Source organism: Bison bison, unplaced genomic scaffold (assembly GCF_000754665.1).
Source record: "Bison bison bison isolate TAMUID 2011002044 unplaced genomic scaffold, Bison_UMD1.0 scf7180017864465, whole genome shotgun sequence".
In the NCBI taxonomy this organism is placed as follows: Eukaryota; Metazoa; Chordata; class Mammalia; order Artiodactyla; family Bovidae; genus Bison; species Bison bison.
This window is the reverse complement of record NW_011495026.1, coordinates 3,205,299-3,221,205: the sequence shown is the minus strand read 5'-3', so window position 1 is coordinate 3,221,205 and position 15,907 is coordinate 3,205,299. Positions and strand designations below refer to the sequence as shown.

The 15,907-nt window shown below is 36.4% G+C and overlaps 1 protein-coding gene across 3 annotated transcripts in view; it reads right to left on the bottom strand.

Annotated features, from left to right (window-relative positions):
- The window catches only part of SCLT1 (sodium channel and clathrin linker 1), a 230,296-nt gene that overhangs the window by 101,551 nt on the left and 112,838 nt on the right, over positions 1-15,907 (bottom strand). For all 3 annotated transcript variants that reach the window (XM_010860232.1, XM_010860233.1, XM_010860234.1), the window contains 2 exons: positions 8,794-8,884; positions 4,479-4,570 (listed from right to left, as the gene is read on the bottom strand). In XM_010860232.1, coding sequence (XP_010858534.1) covers positions 4,479-4,570; positions 8,794-8,884 — 183 coding nt within the window. The remainder of the gene's footprint in view (positions 1-4,478; positions 4,571-8,793; positions 8,885-15,907) is intronic.

Genomic DNA, 15,907 nt, shown 5'->3' with positions numbered 1-15,907 from the left:
AAAATATGCAAATATGACTTACTTATAGATTGTCATGATTCACTAATCTATTTGTCTATTTGATGCCAAGTCATATTAATTTGATTATAATGGAGTTACAGGATAGTACATTCAGATCCTCAGCTTCATAATTTAAAGGTTTCCATAATTTTATAACATAAAAGATGTATAACTATTGTTATTATTCTCATATAGCACTTCTACATGCTCTGCAGCCAAATCTTATATGAATCCTTTCTTTCAGTTTACTAAAATTGGGTCAAGTTCACTCTTTATAATAATAGTAACAGCAATGATAATCACAAACACTTGTAAGAGCAGTCTTTGTGCTAGGTACTTTATGTATGTTCAAGAAAACATAATCCTCAATATCTTCAACAACGCGATGAAATAGGTTACAGCATTAGACTATGATGTAAGATATGGGGTTATACTATATAAACTAAATGGGGCAGGTTAAAACATTATATTCATTTTATAGATAGATAAACTGAAGTATAAAGAGGGTAAGCAACCTGCCCAACATTATTGATCTAGTTACTGATGAAGCTGGAGTCTGAATTCAGTAAGTTTGTGCCCAGAGTCAGTGTTCCTAAAAACTATACTATACTGCCAAATAGAAACTTCTGCTTAAATTATACTGATTCAACCCACCATATCTGTGCTTTCCACATCACAGGTTAACCAATCACAAATCAAAAATACTTTTAAAAATCCAAAAAAACTCCAAAAAGTAAAACTTAAATTTGCTATGCATTGTCAACTATTTACATAGTATTTATATTGTATTTGTAGGTAATCTAGAGATGATTTAGAGTTTACAGGAGGATGTGTGTAGGTTATATACAAACACTGCAACTACTTTATAAGAGATTTGAACATCTATGGATTTTGGCATCCACAGGGGTCCTGAACCCAAAACCCAGTGGACACTGAGGGACAATTATATATTAGTTTCAGGTATAAAACATAATACTTCAGTATCTGCATATATTTTGAAATAACCACAATAAGTCAAACTCATATGTATCACCATGTATACAATTGACATTTTTTTCTTGTGATGAGAACTTTTAAGATCTATTCTCTTAGCAACTTTCAAATATACAATACAGTATTATTAACTACAGTCACCATGCTGTATATTACATCCCCATGACTCATTTTTTTTTTTATATAATAGGAAGTATATACCTTTTGATTACCTTCACCTATTTCTGCTATTCCCTACTCCTTGACTCTGGCAACCGCCAATCTATTCTTTGTATCTATGAGTTTGGTTTTTAAAAATAAGATATATTTCATGGTTTTGTGTATGGGCCATGCTAATTTTCTCTGTATGTTCCAGTTATTAGTATATGTGATGGTGAAGCAAGCATTCCAGTATCTTACTTTTAAATATCAATGAGTAGAAAGGATCACCAAGCCTTTGAAGGAGACAGACAGACATACAGAAAAAAACGAACGTTCAAGAAAGCAGCGACAATGCAGATGGCAGAATAAAATCTTAAACAATATTGTAAAATACTTAATAAAGAGACAATGTAACATTTATCTGTACTAAGATACTATAGAAAAAGAAACATTCAAAGGATAAGAAATGGCTCTTTAAAAAAATTATGATAGCTAAATAAAATATTCAACATATGGTTAACTAGAAGAAAATTTAAAGAAACCTCCAATTGTCACCCCATGGACTATATACAGTCCATGACATTCTCCTGGCCAGAATACTGGAGTGGGTAGCCATTCCCTTCTCCAGGGGATCTTCCCAACCCAGGGATCAAACCCATCTCCCACGTTGCAAGTGGATTCTTTACCAGCTGAGCTACCAGGGAAGCACCCAAGAAAGGAGAAAATAAATGAACGAATGGACTATGGGACAAAAAAAATATGAAAATTAGGGAATCAATCCATCAGATCCAATATCCAGCTAATACTATGTTTGAGAAAAAAATGATAAAAAAAATAATAAAAGTATTCAACAACAACCACAAAAAGATCCCTGAAAAAAATTCCCCCAAATTGAAGAACATCATTTGTATATTGAAATGTCCCCAGTAAGATGAATGAAAAACAATTCTTACTAAACGTACATGCTGTGCAGTTTTAGAATATTAATCGTGGTGGCAGTGGAGTGGATGACCCTGCAAGTCTCCAGGGGAGGGGGAAACAGGTCAAATAAGAAAATTTGGAATTTTGAATGAAAGGAATTTTTAAGGAAAAAATTATTTAAAACCTAGAATTTCCAACATAGGATTCATTATTCAAACTATGAAACACCTTTAAAGGTAAAATAAGGATATTTCTAAACACTGTTTTTAAGTACACCTTCCACGTGTACTCAGGAAGCTGAGGGGAGGGTGTCTACTGAAATGGGGTGGAGGCAACAAAGGGCCGCAACGAACAGTGGTTCACATTTCTGTCTTATCGGCATAGTCTTCGAAAGAAGCACCAAATTTAAAAATAGGAAGAGGTAGTTTAAAGCAATTTTATTCATTTCACTCCAGTCTTATTCAACAGAGCAGATACAAACTAGCAGTCTTTCCCAAAGAACTGTCATTCCCCAAAGATACTTCTAGTCCCCATGAGTTACCTAAAAAAAGTGGGGTGGGGGGTGGAGTGGCTGCCTTTGGAAGATGGTAGGAAATGATTTATGCTTCCCAGATGTCTGAGGCATTTGAAAGGATCACAAATAATAATTTTATAAATAATATGTGTTTGATTTTATAGAACAAAGATGCCCATTAAAAACACAGCTTTTCAATCTGGTAGTTCCATTAAATAGGATAGATTTACATCTAAAACAATGGCTGAACATTAGACACATACCAACTACACTAATAATTCTGCTTTGTCTTATATAAAATAATAGGTGTTTTTAAATTTTAAAGTAAAACATTTTTATCATAATGGAAACAATATTAATTTAATAGCTCCAAAAGACAGTCAAGGTAAAAATTTCCTCTTCAAAGGCAATTAGCTGAATACTGAACTTTAAAAAATACCCTTAGATTTTCTTACATATGCAGGAATCCCTTCTTCAGAAGCTTTCAATTAAGTTATAACTTTATACTAAAAGCCAAACAAAAAACCCTGAAAATCTCAAAGCCTTAAGTACTAAAAACACAACTTAAAGCACCAATGAACAATTTGATTCCTTATGAAGTACTATCAGAATCAAAGGAAGTGAAATTCACTTATTCAGACTTCACTATTTCAAGTTCTCTAGCATTTATGTGCATAACACAGAATGCTCCTAAAATAACAAATAAAAAGAAATCTACAATCACAGACTTTTTCTCTAAGGTAAACCAAAAATAAGCTCAAGAAAACAGTCAAATATTTGACCAATTACTGAAACATTTAGGAAAAAAAAATCCCAAACTCCGGCATTTAAAAATAACAACTTCTTTCATCAGAATCTCAAGTTAGCAGTTAAAATCATTTAGTTCTGAACCCACTGTGAGCAAAGAAATTACTTTCATTAACATTTTGGAGAATAAGAAACAGAAGTCCAAAAACACTAATTTTTTCTGAACAAACACAATCAGCCATGGATCTGTGACTAGAACTGAGATCTCAATTTTGATGCGCTTAGATCAGTAGACTATTTCTGAGTATAACAGAGTCCAATCTACAGAGTGGATTTTTTAGCTATAAACCATAATGTGATTTTATAGGCTGTAGTCACTGTATCTTTAATAGACCACAAATGACAATTTTAATGTTTCTTAAGGGAGTATGCAACAAGTATGCATTAAGATAACAAAGACAAAGCTACAAAATATATTTAAAAAGTACTGTGCGTGCTCAGTTGCTAAGTCGTGTCCGACTGTTTGCAATGTCATGGACTGTAGCCCCCTGGGTTCCTCTATCCATTGGATTCTCCAGGCAAGAATTCTGGATTAGGCTGCCATTTCTTTCTCCAAGGGATCTTCCTGACCCAGGGATCTAACTCATGTCTCTTGTGTCTCCTGCATTTGTAGATGGATTCTTTACCACTGCATCACCTGGGGAAACATCCTCAAAAGTAGCCCAGACCTTCAAAGGTAACTGAAAATTACTGTTTCGTAAGACTTCAGGAAAAACATCAATAATGATTTCTCAAGTATTTTTTCTCATGTATCTGCTCAGCAAGGAAAGGATTTTTCTATACAATTTTTACCCAACTTTATTATCTCTTTTCCTGTTTTAAGGTGAAAAGGAACATTTTTAATTTTAGGATTAACCAAACTTGACTAATACTGTTTTGGAGAAAAAGCAAAGAGAGAAATGATCTTTGAGTATATGTTCAAAATATATGTTCAATCTTTTGAATATGACTTTTTAAATAAACAATATCCAACAAACCAGATTTTAAACCTATGATTTATATAGTTTGTTTAGCACTTATAAAACAGAGTATAATAAGCAAACTCTAATATGGAATAACTTTTGAAGCTTGTAGACAAAGCTAGATGTATTTAACAATTTACCTTGCTTCTAATTGTTTTATACTAGATTGTAACTGCTGTAAGCGCCTATCTGATGCTTCTTCTCTTCCTTGCGCAGAAACCATATCCTCCTCCTAGGGGAAAAAAAAAAAAACTGAATGTTTATGTTTAGTATGTAAAAATTCAATACATCATTAAACAGAATAAAGAAAACACTCTAAAGCACTTTAAATTATATTGATAGAATTTCATATATAAGTTCAGTCAGTCAGTTCGGTCCCTCTGTTATGTCCGACTCTTTGTGACCACATGGACTGCAGCACGTCAGGCTTCCCTGTCCATCATCAACTCCCAGAGCCTGCTCAAACTTATGTCCACTGAGTCAGTGATGCCGTCCAACCATCTCATCCTCTGTCATCCCCTTCTCCTCCTGCCTTCAGTCTTTCCCAGCCTCAGGGTCTTTTCCAACGAGTCAGTTCTTCGCATCAGGTGGCAAAAGTGTTGGAGTTTCAGCTTCAGCCTCAGTCCTTCCAATGAGTATTCAGGACTGATTGCCTTTAGGATTGACTGGTTTGATTTCCTTGCTGGCCAAGGGACTTCAAGAGTCTTTTCCAACACCACAGTTCAAAAGCGAAGCAATCCTACTTTGGGAACAGAGCATGCATATACTAAAAAAGGGGAAGAGAAAAAGAAAGTGAAAGTAAAAGTCGCTCAGTCATGTCCGACTCTTTGTGACCCCATGGACTGTAGTCCATGGAATTCTCCAGGCCAGAATCCTGGAGTGGGTAGCTGTTACCTTCTCCAGAGGATCTTCCCAACCCAGAAATCGAACCTAGGTCTCCCGCATTGCAGGCTGATTCTTTACCAGCTGAACTATCAGGGAAGAGAACCTATCAATTCTGTATAGGTAAAACAATAATCAAATCAGAAATTGTATATGGATTTTTACCACTATGGCAACTATTTCTCTATAGTACAAGTCTAACAAAACAAGACAGTGATTTGTAGGCAGATAATCTGCCCTTAGAGTATGTTCTCTTAACCAAGTTATACTGCATTCCATTATAATCATAAACAGAGATTCTTGAAATAGTGAGGCATCAAAATTAATAGGTTTTATTTGCACCATCTTTATAAAAATTTCCTGTTCATCCTTTCCTATCTTTTGGTGTGTTCTTCTATTGGCTTTGTTTTGCCCTCAGCTTTGAAGTACAGTTCTACTGGACACAGAATTCTTAACGAGCACTTTTTTCCTTCAGTACTTCAAGTGTACCACTCCAGTGTTTTTTGCTTTCAGTTTCTTGATGACAGGTCTGCCTATCTCTGTTCATTTTTCTGTTGCTGCTTTCAAGTTTTCTAACTGGCTGTCAGTTTTGTCCTGATGTGTTTAAAGTGATTTTCTTAGTGTTTATCTTACTAAGGGTTCACTGAGATTCTTGAATCTGCTAATATTTTCTACCAAATTTAGGAAGTTTTCAGATATTTCTTTAAATAGCTTTTCTGCCCCCTACTTCGGCAACTCCAATTACACTTCTCTTGGCTTACTTCATGTCCCACAGATCTGAGGTCCTGTTCATTTTTCTTCCATCTTTTAAACTCTGTTCTTTGAACAGGAACATTTCTACTCATCTATCTTAAAGTTCATTGATTATTTCTTCTGCTTGTTCTAATTTTTATTGTCGTTGTTTGGTCGCTCAGTCGTGTCTGACTCTCTGACCCCACGGACTGTAGCTTGCCAGGCTTCCCTGTCTTTTACTATCTCCTGGAGTTTGCTCAAACTCATGTCCACTGAGTTGATGATGCCATCCAACCATCTCATCCTCTGTCATCCCCTTCTACTCTTGCACTCAATCTTTCCCAGAATCAGGGTCTTTTCCAATGAGTTGGCTCTTCGTGTCAGATAGCCAAAGTACTAGAGCTTCAGCTTCAGCATTAGTCCTTCCAATGAACATTCAGGATTAACTGGTTTCATCTCATTGCTGTCCAAGGGATTCTCAAGAGTTTTCTCCAGCATCACAGTTCAAAAGCATCAATTTTGAGCCCATCTAATAAAATCTTTATTTGGGTTGCTGTACTTTTAAAATCTAGAATTTCTATTTTTAAAATTATTTTGTAGTTCTCAATTAAAAACTCTTTATCTATTTTTCCCACTGAAATCTTATTTTACTCTAATTTAAAAATATTTTCTTTAACTATTTGAACATATTATAACAGCTTATTTGAAGCCTTTGCTTGCTAAATCCAAAAGCCAAACCCAAACTCAGTGAAAAGTGATAAGTTTCTATCAACTTCTTCTTCTTCCCTCTCCCCCTACCAATTATACTTTAGTATCTAGTAAGTTTTGATTGAAAACTGGATAATAAAGATAATCCATCACAGTTTCTCTAGATTCTATTTTGTTCTTTCAAGGATTATTAACTATTGTTCAGTTTAGGCAATTACCTTACCTAGATTCACACTCTGAGGTGGTTCCCCTACAGTGTGCAGCAGCTGCCATCTGTGATTTCATTATTTTTTTTTTTTTTCCACTGTTGCTTTTCTAGCTGGGCTCCCTGGGAACTAGCTGTGCCTGCATAATTTGAGGATCAATCAATTTTTGAGCAGAGGGAGGGCTCATCCTCTTTGTGGATTCATCGCTCTTACAGATTCCCTGGTAATTTCCAGCTGCTCTGCTGGCTTTGGGCTCTGCCCACTGATACTTCAAATATGAGTGCTTCAGCATTCAGCTGCTCAAGCTGCACACATCGTGGGAATGAACTCAGGTATAAAAAGCAGCAAACCTAAACATCTAGTTTCATATGGCTATATCTTTCAAGAGTAGATGCCTCTCTCAGGTCTCTGCCTACTTTTTCACTGGGTTTCCTGGGACCCTCTCCCAACTCCCACACGCACAACTTGACCATCAGCCACAGATTTGGTCAGCGTTTACATTAAGGATTTGAATCTCAATTGTGTGTGTGCGTGTGTGCGTGTGCGTGTGCGTGTGTGTGTGTGTGTGTGTGTGGTGTTCTCTTGCTGCCAGTATTTCTTCTTTACCTTCAACTACTTTTCTAGCCCTAAACTTTGATCTTGAGCACTATTATAGTGTTAGTCTCTCAGTCGTTTCCAACTCTTTGTGACCCCATGGACTGTAGCCCGCCAGGCTCCTCTGTCCATGGGATTCTCCAGGCAAGAATATTGGAGTGGGTTGCCATTTTCTTCTCCACGAGCACTACTATAGGAGCCTATAAAGCTTTCGCTTGCTGAAGCCATAGCTGCAGGGATTAAGGAGAACTCTGAGGCCAGAAAGTTAAAAACTCATGATTCTTATCTCTTTTGGTGACTGTTTTTGGGAGTGCTGCAGTGTTTCAAAAAACCCAATTTTTATAACTATTATCTATGAGAAGGTTTGCATAAGCTTTTCACAAATCTACTGTTAATGGAAATCTATAACCAACTTTCACATATTAGGAAATAAGGCTTAGAGAAGTTACATAGCTAACAAGCACCAGAGTTAGAGTTTTAATTATACAGTTCAGTTGCTCAGTCGTGTCTGACTCTTTGCGACCCCATGAATCGCAGCATGCCAGGCCTCCCTGTCCATCACCAACTCCCACAGCTCAACCAGACTCACGTCCATCGAGTCAGTGATACCATCCAGCCATCTCATCCTGTGTCGTCCTCTTCTCCTCCTGCCCCCAATCCCTCCCAGCATCAGAGTCTTTTCCAATGAGTCAACTCTTCGCATGAGGTGGCCAAAGTACTGGAGTTTCAGCTTTAGCATCATTCCTTCCAAAGAAATCCCAGGGCTGATCTCCTTCAGAATGGACTGGTTGGATCTCCTTGCAGTCCAAGGGACTCTCAAGAGTCTTCTCGACACCACAGTTCAAAAGCATCAATTCTTTGGCGCTCAGTCTTCTTCACAGTCCAACTCTCACCTGACCTCTCCATGACACCTTCTCTATTAAAATCTTCTCTCTGTAAAACTTCTCTATTACACATAAAAAGAACCAGTCTTTTATGCCAATAAATAACACAAAACGTGGTATTAAACAAAAGGTAGTATTAAATACCTCTTTTCCATCTACATCTAACCAGTTAACCTAAACTGGATCTTACATTAACATGCACTTCAGCAACAATGTGTTAAGGGATGATTATGATATCATGTTTATTAACAAGGTATAGTGAATAGGAATAAAAAGTTATTTCCAGTGTTATAACAGTTTCCTAATTTCATATTCAGAGGACAGTAACATGATTAATTCATTTTCCAGCAATCCTCTTTAACACCTAATCCAAAACAGATCAACAATAAAATACACAGAAAACAAAGCTACAGGCATCATACCAAGTTGTCTTAGAAAAAGAAACATACCTTCTTCTGCATCTGTCCTTGAAGGTCTTCAGTCACTTTAGTTAACTCTTCCACTTTTGCTGCTGCAACTCTCAGATCTAACTTGGCTTGCCTAAAATACAAAGTAAATTAACAAATACTGTTTTCATAGACGATAAAAATTTTTTAAATTAGAAAAGAAACCTAAATTTGGTAAAATCAGTACTAACCACAATACATCTAAAAATAAATCTAAGAGACAAATGTTGAAAGATTCTTTTATTCGTATTGAAAGACCTCTCTATGTGGAAGAGAGTGAAGAAAAAATAGAGCTGAAAGGATGAGTTCAAAGTGGAAGTCATTAATACTTTAATCGGGTAAATTACGTTCTATACTCAAATAATTCAACAGATTTCACAAAGAACTTTATCATCTTGATAAATTATAAGAATGTCAGTGCATTATGTAGATTACAGCTATGTCTATAATTTCCTGAACAAAGAGAAATATTGCTTATTGGCCTTTCTATGAAAATGAACCCAAGTTTCAACACCTTGATCATTCCTTACACACTAGAAGTAGAACAACCTCTTAACATAACGGACTGAAACATGTCTCAAGATAGTCTAATATTACTTTCTTTACAAAGGACAAAAAGGACAAGTTTCTGAATGTTTTAGCAGAATCAAATTAGTTTTAATATCTTCTTGACTCCCCACAAAAAAAGATTTTAGAATAATAATACTAAAACAAAACAAAAAAAGATTTTAAAATTAAACACTAAGTGGAAATACAGAACATGTGGATGATGGGGAAAACATACATTTTTAGGAAGGAAGGTATTTTAGTGTAGGAACTGCCGATATTTATTTCTTAATTATATTTTATGTATGTATTATAAATACAAAGCATACCAGCGCTATTGAATCCAAAGAAATTATTTTATGCAAAACTCACAATAAACATTAATTCATTACTTTTGACTTTAACAATATCTATAATTACATAATTAATTAGCATAAAACAACAGGAAATAAAAATCTAATAATACCTAAAATGTTTCAGGTAGTTATTAGGTTCCAGAATCTGCCTTAAATGTTCTGTGGATATCGTCTCACTTAACAATAACTGTGATTAAGTCCTATTTTTATATCAAACTGAAGTCAAGCCAGTATGCTGACAGGTTTGCCAACCTGCCTATGGATTCAAAAATAAGTAATGAAATAGGTAGAGAGTCCTCTAAGATATTTGTTGTTGTTATTCAGTTGCTAAGTCGAGTCCAACTCTTTGCAACCCCATAGACTGCAGCATGCCAGGCTTCCTTGTCCATCACTATCTCTCAGAGTTTGCTCAAACTCACGTCCATTGAGTCAGTAATGGTGTCCAACCATCTCATCCTCTGTCATCCCCTTCTGGTGCTCCCAATTTTTTCCAGCATTAAGGTCTTTTCCAATGAATTGGCTCTGTGATATAACTGTTACCGAAAAATGGTACCAATAATGTTTCATAAGATTAAGCACTTATGAATAAGCTTTGTTTTAAATGAACCCAGTTTATAAAACAGAGAAGGCAATGGCACCCCACTCCAGTACTCTTGCCTGGAAAATCCCATGGATGGAGGAGTCTGGTAGGCTGCAGTCCAGTGGGGTCCTAAGAGTCGGACATGACTGAGAGACTTCACTTTCACTTTTCACTTTCATGCATTGGAGAAGGAAATAGCAACCCACTCCAGTGTTCTTGCCTGGAGAATCCCAGGGACGGGGGAGCCTGGTGGGCTGCCGTCTATGGGGTCGCACAGAGTCTAACACTAATGAAGTGACTTAGCAGCAGCAGCAGCAGCAGTTTATAAAAATCTGACTTCATTAGCCATAAAATAAATTTTTTCTACACAAACATTCACCAAATAACAAAACAAAAACAACTTCAAGACCACCTTACGCTAATGCACGTAAAATGTGAACTAAGAGACGATGTCAGGAGAGCATCTACTATATGAATCAATCAACAAATCTACCAGTTATAAAAGTCTATATATTTTAAAAAGGAAAACTTCAGGAGTAAGATTTTATATAGTAATGATAAAATTGAGTAACCTCTGAACAAGCATAGCACCCACTCTGATTTGGCTTTCTTGCCCTCAGAAGAGGGATAATAATGCTTATTCTACCTATGCCATGAGATTGGTGAACAGGTCAAAATAGGTAATGTACATTAAAGTGCACTGTAAAGTATAAACAAATGGAAGGTCAGAGCATGATTAAAGAAAAAAAAATGTGTTAGAGATACAGTGGGAATGAGGTGCAATATGGAGTACCTGCGAGTCAGGAACCCAATTCTGTGAGCAATCAATGCTGTAGCTTACTTCAGTTCACTTGACCACAATAGTTTCTCAGCAGTCTCACGTCCCACAACGGCGAGGTGGATTAGATAATTTTCCAAAACCAAGACTCTGTACTAGATGGTTTCCTGATTTCTAATCTGCCTACTGATTCTACTTCTAAATGGCATCTCAGCTGTGTATTCCATTTCTACTTCCATGGCCCAATCACTGGCCTCATCATTATTTCTCAGGACTATCCCAATAGATTACAAACTGATCTCCTGACTTCTGGTCTCCTCTTTAATGAATCCTACCTGCCCCACACCACCCCCCCCCCCAAAGTTATCTGATGATAAAAATTCTTGTATAATAATGATTTCTGGATTCCTCACTTCTTTGGGCATATAATCAATACTCCTCAGCATGGCTTATAGTTAGTCACCATCTGGCCTCAAAAGAGTCTCATCTCTTGTTAGTTCCTCTCATGTGATTTATGTTCCTAGTATAACAGACTACTAACTCCATGTTTCTTTTAACACAGCCTTGTCTATTTTTCCACATTTGACTTGAGTAGACTTCTTTTGCTTTTACTGATAAATTCCTTAACAACTTTCAAGACTTAGCTCAAAAGTCTCCTCATTTCAAGTCTTCTCTAACTTCTAGGCAAAAGTCTCTAGAATGTCAGCTCTTATAATTCATAATACTTTACACACTGTTAACAGATACTCCTCTCATGGAACTGTGAGTTTATGGGAAAAAATATGGAATGTTAAGATCATTAGAAGCAAGTTTTAAAATCCTCATGGATAGCACACTGCCTGGTATGTGGCAGACAAGTAAATGGATCATAAATAAATCAAAGAGGGCACAAAAGGAAAGGAGACAGAGGGTCACAGGTACCAGTCTGTCTTGATATTTTACTCAGATCTTGAAGGTCCAATTTTTTATTCATGTGTGGAAATCCTAAAAGAATAATTTTGTGAGAAATTCTTCAAAATGTATCTTATTTGAAACAGAGCCTTTCATTTGAAACAGAATCTCTTAAGTTATATTCCCTAAAACATACAAACAGCTATTATGCTTTTTGAGGAAAATATACAGTAAGTTATATATACTTATTTATTCCTACACTGTTCTACAAGACAGAAATGAAATAGATAGCTCTTTATATCTACTTCTGACATGAAATACTGAAAAATATTCTAGAACTAAAGTCATAAGATCTATCCTTTACACTTGACTCTCAGCACAGGAGACTGTGAAAACTGAGCCAATGACTTCTCTAAGGTTCAGAACTGAGGCCGTAAAATAAAGATAAAAACAATTTTCCTGCATAACTCACAGAAATATCATAAAGTTCAAATAAGGCAAGGCCTATTAAAGTACTTTATAAACTTTACTGTCAGTACAGTGCAGTCGCTTAGTCATGTCCGACTCTTTGTGACCCCATGGACTGCAGCACGCCAGGCTTCCCTGTCCATCACCAACTCCCAGAGCTTGCTCAAATTCATATTCATTGAGTCCGTGATACCATCCCACCATCATCCTCTGTAATCCCCCTCCCTTCCTGCCTTCAATCTTTCCCAGCATCAGGGTCTTTTCCAATGAGTCAGTTCTTTGCAACCAGTGGCCAAAGTACTGGAGTTTTAGCAGTTTATACAAATGTAAGCTATCATCATAATCTTGCCTCTTTTTAGATTTTGAGTTGTCAGGAATGGTGTGGTATTGCATTAATTTATAGCTGGTTTGCAAAAGCTTGAGGGATGCCTGAATGTCTGGCTTTGCCTCTGGGCCAAAAAGTGAAAAGTGGGATTTATGGTGTGCTGCTTAAAGTCTGAATCTCCTCTGGTAACCCTCAAACACGATCTGTTCACTGATGTCTTTCACCTGGTATAACTGGTTAGGCAGCCGGACTGGACTACGTGATCAGAGGGGCAAAGGAAAAAAAAAAAAACACAAAACAACACAAACCTAAAACTTCTCTGAGTTTTCCTGAAGCCAAGATTCACTGTATAACATCTTGGTGGGTCAACCTGGAGACAAAGCATATCTTTGTGTGCAGAAAGACCATACAGCATTTGGGCCTGGATGTCACTTGGGCCTCCTAAGCTTCCCCTGTGCTCTTTTACTTATTATCGCACAATATCCTTAGCCTTTAAATAGAAGCTTATGTGCCTAAGCTCTGTGGAGTCTTAGGAGTCACTTCAAATATTCAAACTTGTGAAATCTTTAGTTTCAACAAAAATAATTCTAATTTTATTTTATGAAGGAGCTTTAATAACTAGTTATACTATTTTACATTTAAATGTTTTAGATACACAAAGAAAAGTGAAAGTGCTACTCAGTTGTGTCTGACTCATTGCGACCCCATGGACTGTAGCCTGCCAGGATCCTCTGTTTATGGAACTCTCCAGGCAAGAATACTGGAGTGGGTAGCAATCTCGTTCTCCAGGGGATCTTCCCCACCCTGGAATCGAACTCAGGTCTCCCGCACTGCAGGCAGATTCTTTACTGTTTGAGCCACAAGGGAAGCTTGTACATCCTTTTATAAAGGTCAAAACAAGTTTTCATTTAAAAAAAACTGATAAATAAATAAAACAGTTACATTTTATTTTTGCTAAAAGGAGTATTTTTAAAAGCACATTACTTTTAGGTATGCTTCTTTGTCAAGCAATTTAAAATTTCTGAGATTTTTCAATATGATTTTCATCACTCATTAAAGAAGTTTGATCTTTAAAAAGCAAAGCTTTGCTCTGTTAAGCAAAGTATAACCAAATATAAAACATATGATTTACCTCAATATAGTTTATATAAGTATACACTTAAATTATAGCATTAACTTGGACAGAAATTAAATGTTTTAATTATAAATATCTTTAAGATTTAAATCCATTTTAAGAAGAGTTTTTATCTGTCTTTTTCAGGCTCATGTCAAGAGAATTATAGAAATGTGTACAGTATTTGTTTCACACAATGAGAAGTGATAACATTCTGAGGAAAAAGAAAAAAATGCATTACTTTAGCAAGTTCATCTGCAATTATCTGTAAAATAAAGCCAATCACTTATGCTTAAAAATTAGAAAATCCCCAATTTTAGACAAAGTTCTGAATTTCTAAGATCACTTCTGATTTTAGAAAACTGACTACAAGTAGCAAAACTGGAAAAAGTTTAACTTTTCTCTCCTTTTAATCTTTAGTAGCAGTCTAATGATTAAAAGTTTTCAAAGGACAGAAGACTACAAAGAAAGCAACAGATATTAATAATCTGTGGACTGAGTTATCAAAACCTTAAAACAGAGGCTACTCAGTCTTGAAAACAGTTCATTTGTACATAATTTTTTACATAATTCAAAATTATATATAATTCAAAGTAGTTCAAAATCCCGATTTCTATGTTGAAATGTAATTTTCCATCAAACCAGTGAGACACGACCGAGTGACGAACACTTTTACTTTTCAGTAGTAGTTCTCCATACTTTCTTCGTACGAAAGCAAGCACTCTGTAACTACATTACATACAGCCTCTGAGTCTTATTCATTCAGAATGTCAGAGTGGTACTTGCTCATCTCTGTTTTTCAGAATCTCTACAGATAATTCTGATACACAGCTATGGCCTTAGATTTTACTGAATAACTGCACAATCAGTATGTTTACCATTACAAAGAAACTGTAAACAATTATTTCAAATACAGTTTTAGGGTTATACGACTTTGAGTACCACTGACAAAGTGTATAACATATTAATTCACTTTCTATTATTAACCAGGCTTATGCAATGGGCATACTCAAAAAATGTTTATCAAGTACCTGTGACATCTAGAACACAGAAGGTGTTCTTTAAGGTAATACAAAACACACAAAGATAGGTTGGATACAGTAATCTTTAGGAGGGCCACAAAGCACACTTTAAGCATCACAAAAGACTGCAGTATTATGATTCAGAGTAGGTAGTACATTTGCATTTAGTTTCAGTTCAGTTCAGTTCAGTCGCTCAGTCGTGTCCGACTCTTTGCGACCCCATGAATCACAGCACACCAGGCCTCCCTGTTCATCACCAACTCCTGGAGTTCACTCAGACTCACATCCATCGAGTCAGTGATGCCATCCAGCCATCTCATCCTCTGTCGTCCCCTTCTCCTCCTATCCCCAATCCCTCCCAGCATCAGTCTTTTTCAATGAGTCAACTCTTCGCATGAGGTGGCCAAAGTACTGGAGTTTCAGCTTTAGCATCATTCCTTCCAAAGAAATCCCAGGGCTGATCTCCTTCAGAATGGACTGGTTGGATCTCCTTGCAGTCCAAGGGACTCTCAAGAGTCTTCTCCAACACCACAGTTCAAAAGCATCAAGTCTTCGGCACTCAGCCTTCTTCACAGTCCAACTCTCACATCCATACATGACCACAGGAAAAACCGTAGCCTTGACTAGACGAATTTGTTGGCAAAGTAATGTCTCTGCTTTTGAATATGCTATCTAGGTTGGTCATAACTTTCCTTCCAAGGAGTAAGCGTCTTTTAATTTCATGGCTGCAGTCACCATCTGCAGTGATTTTGGAGCCCAGAAAAATAAAGTCTGACACTGTTTCCCCATCTATTTCCCATGAAGTGATGGGACCGGATGCCATGATCTTTGTTTTCTGAATGTTGAGCTTTAAGCCAACTTTTTCACTCTCCACTTTCACTTTCATCAAGAGGCTTTTTAGTTCCTCTTCACTTTCTGCTGTAAGGGTGGTGTCATCTGCGTATCTGAGGTTATTGATATTTCTCCCGGCAATCTTGATTCCAGCTTGTGCTTCTTCCAGTCCAGCATTTCTCAGGATGTACTCTGCATGTAAGTTA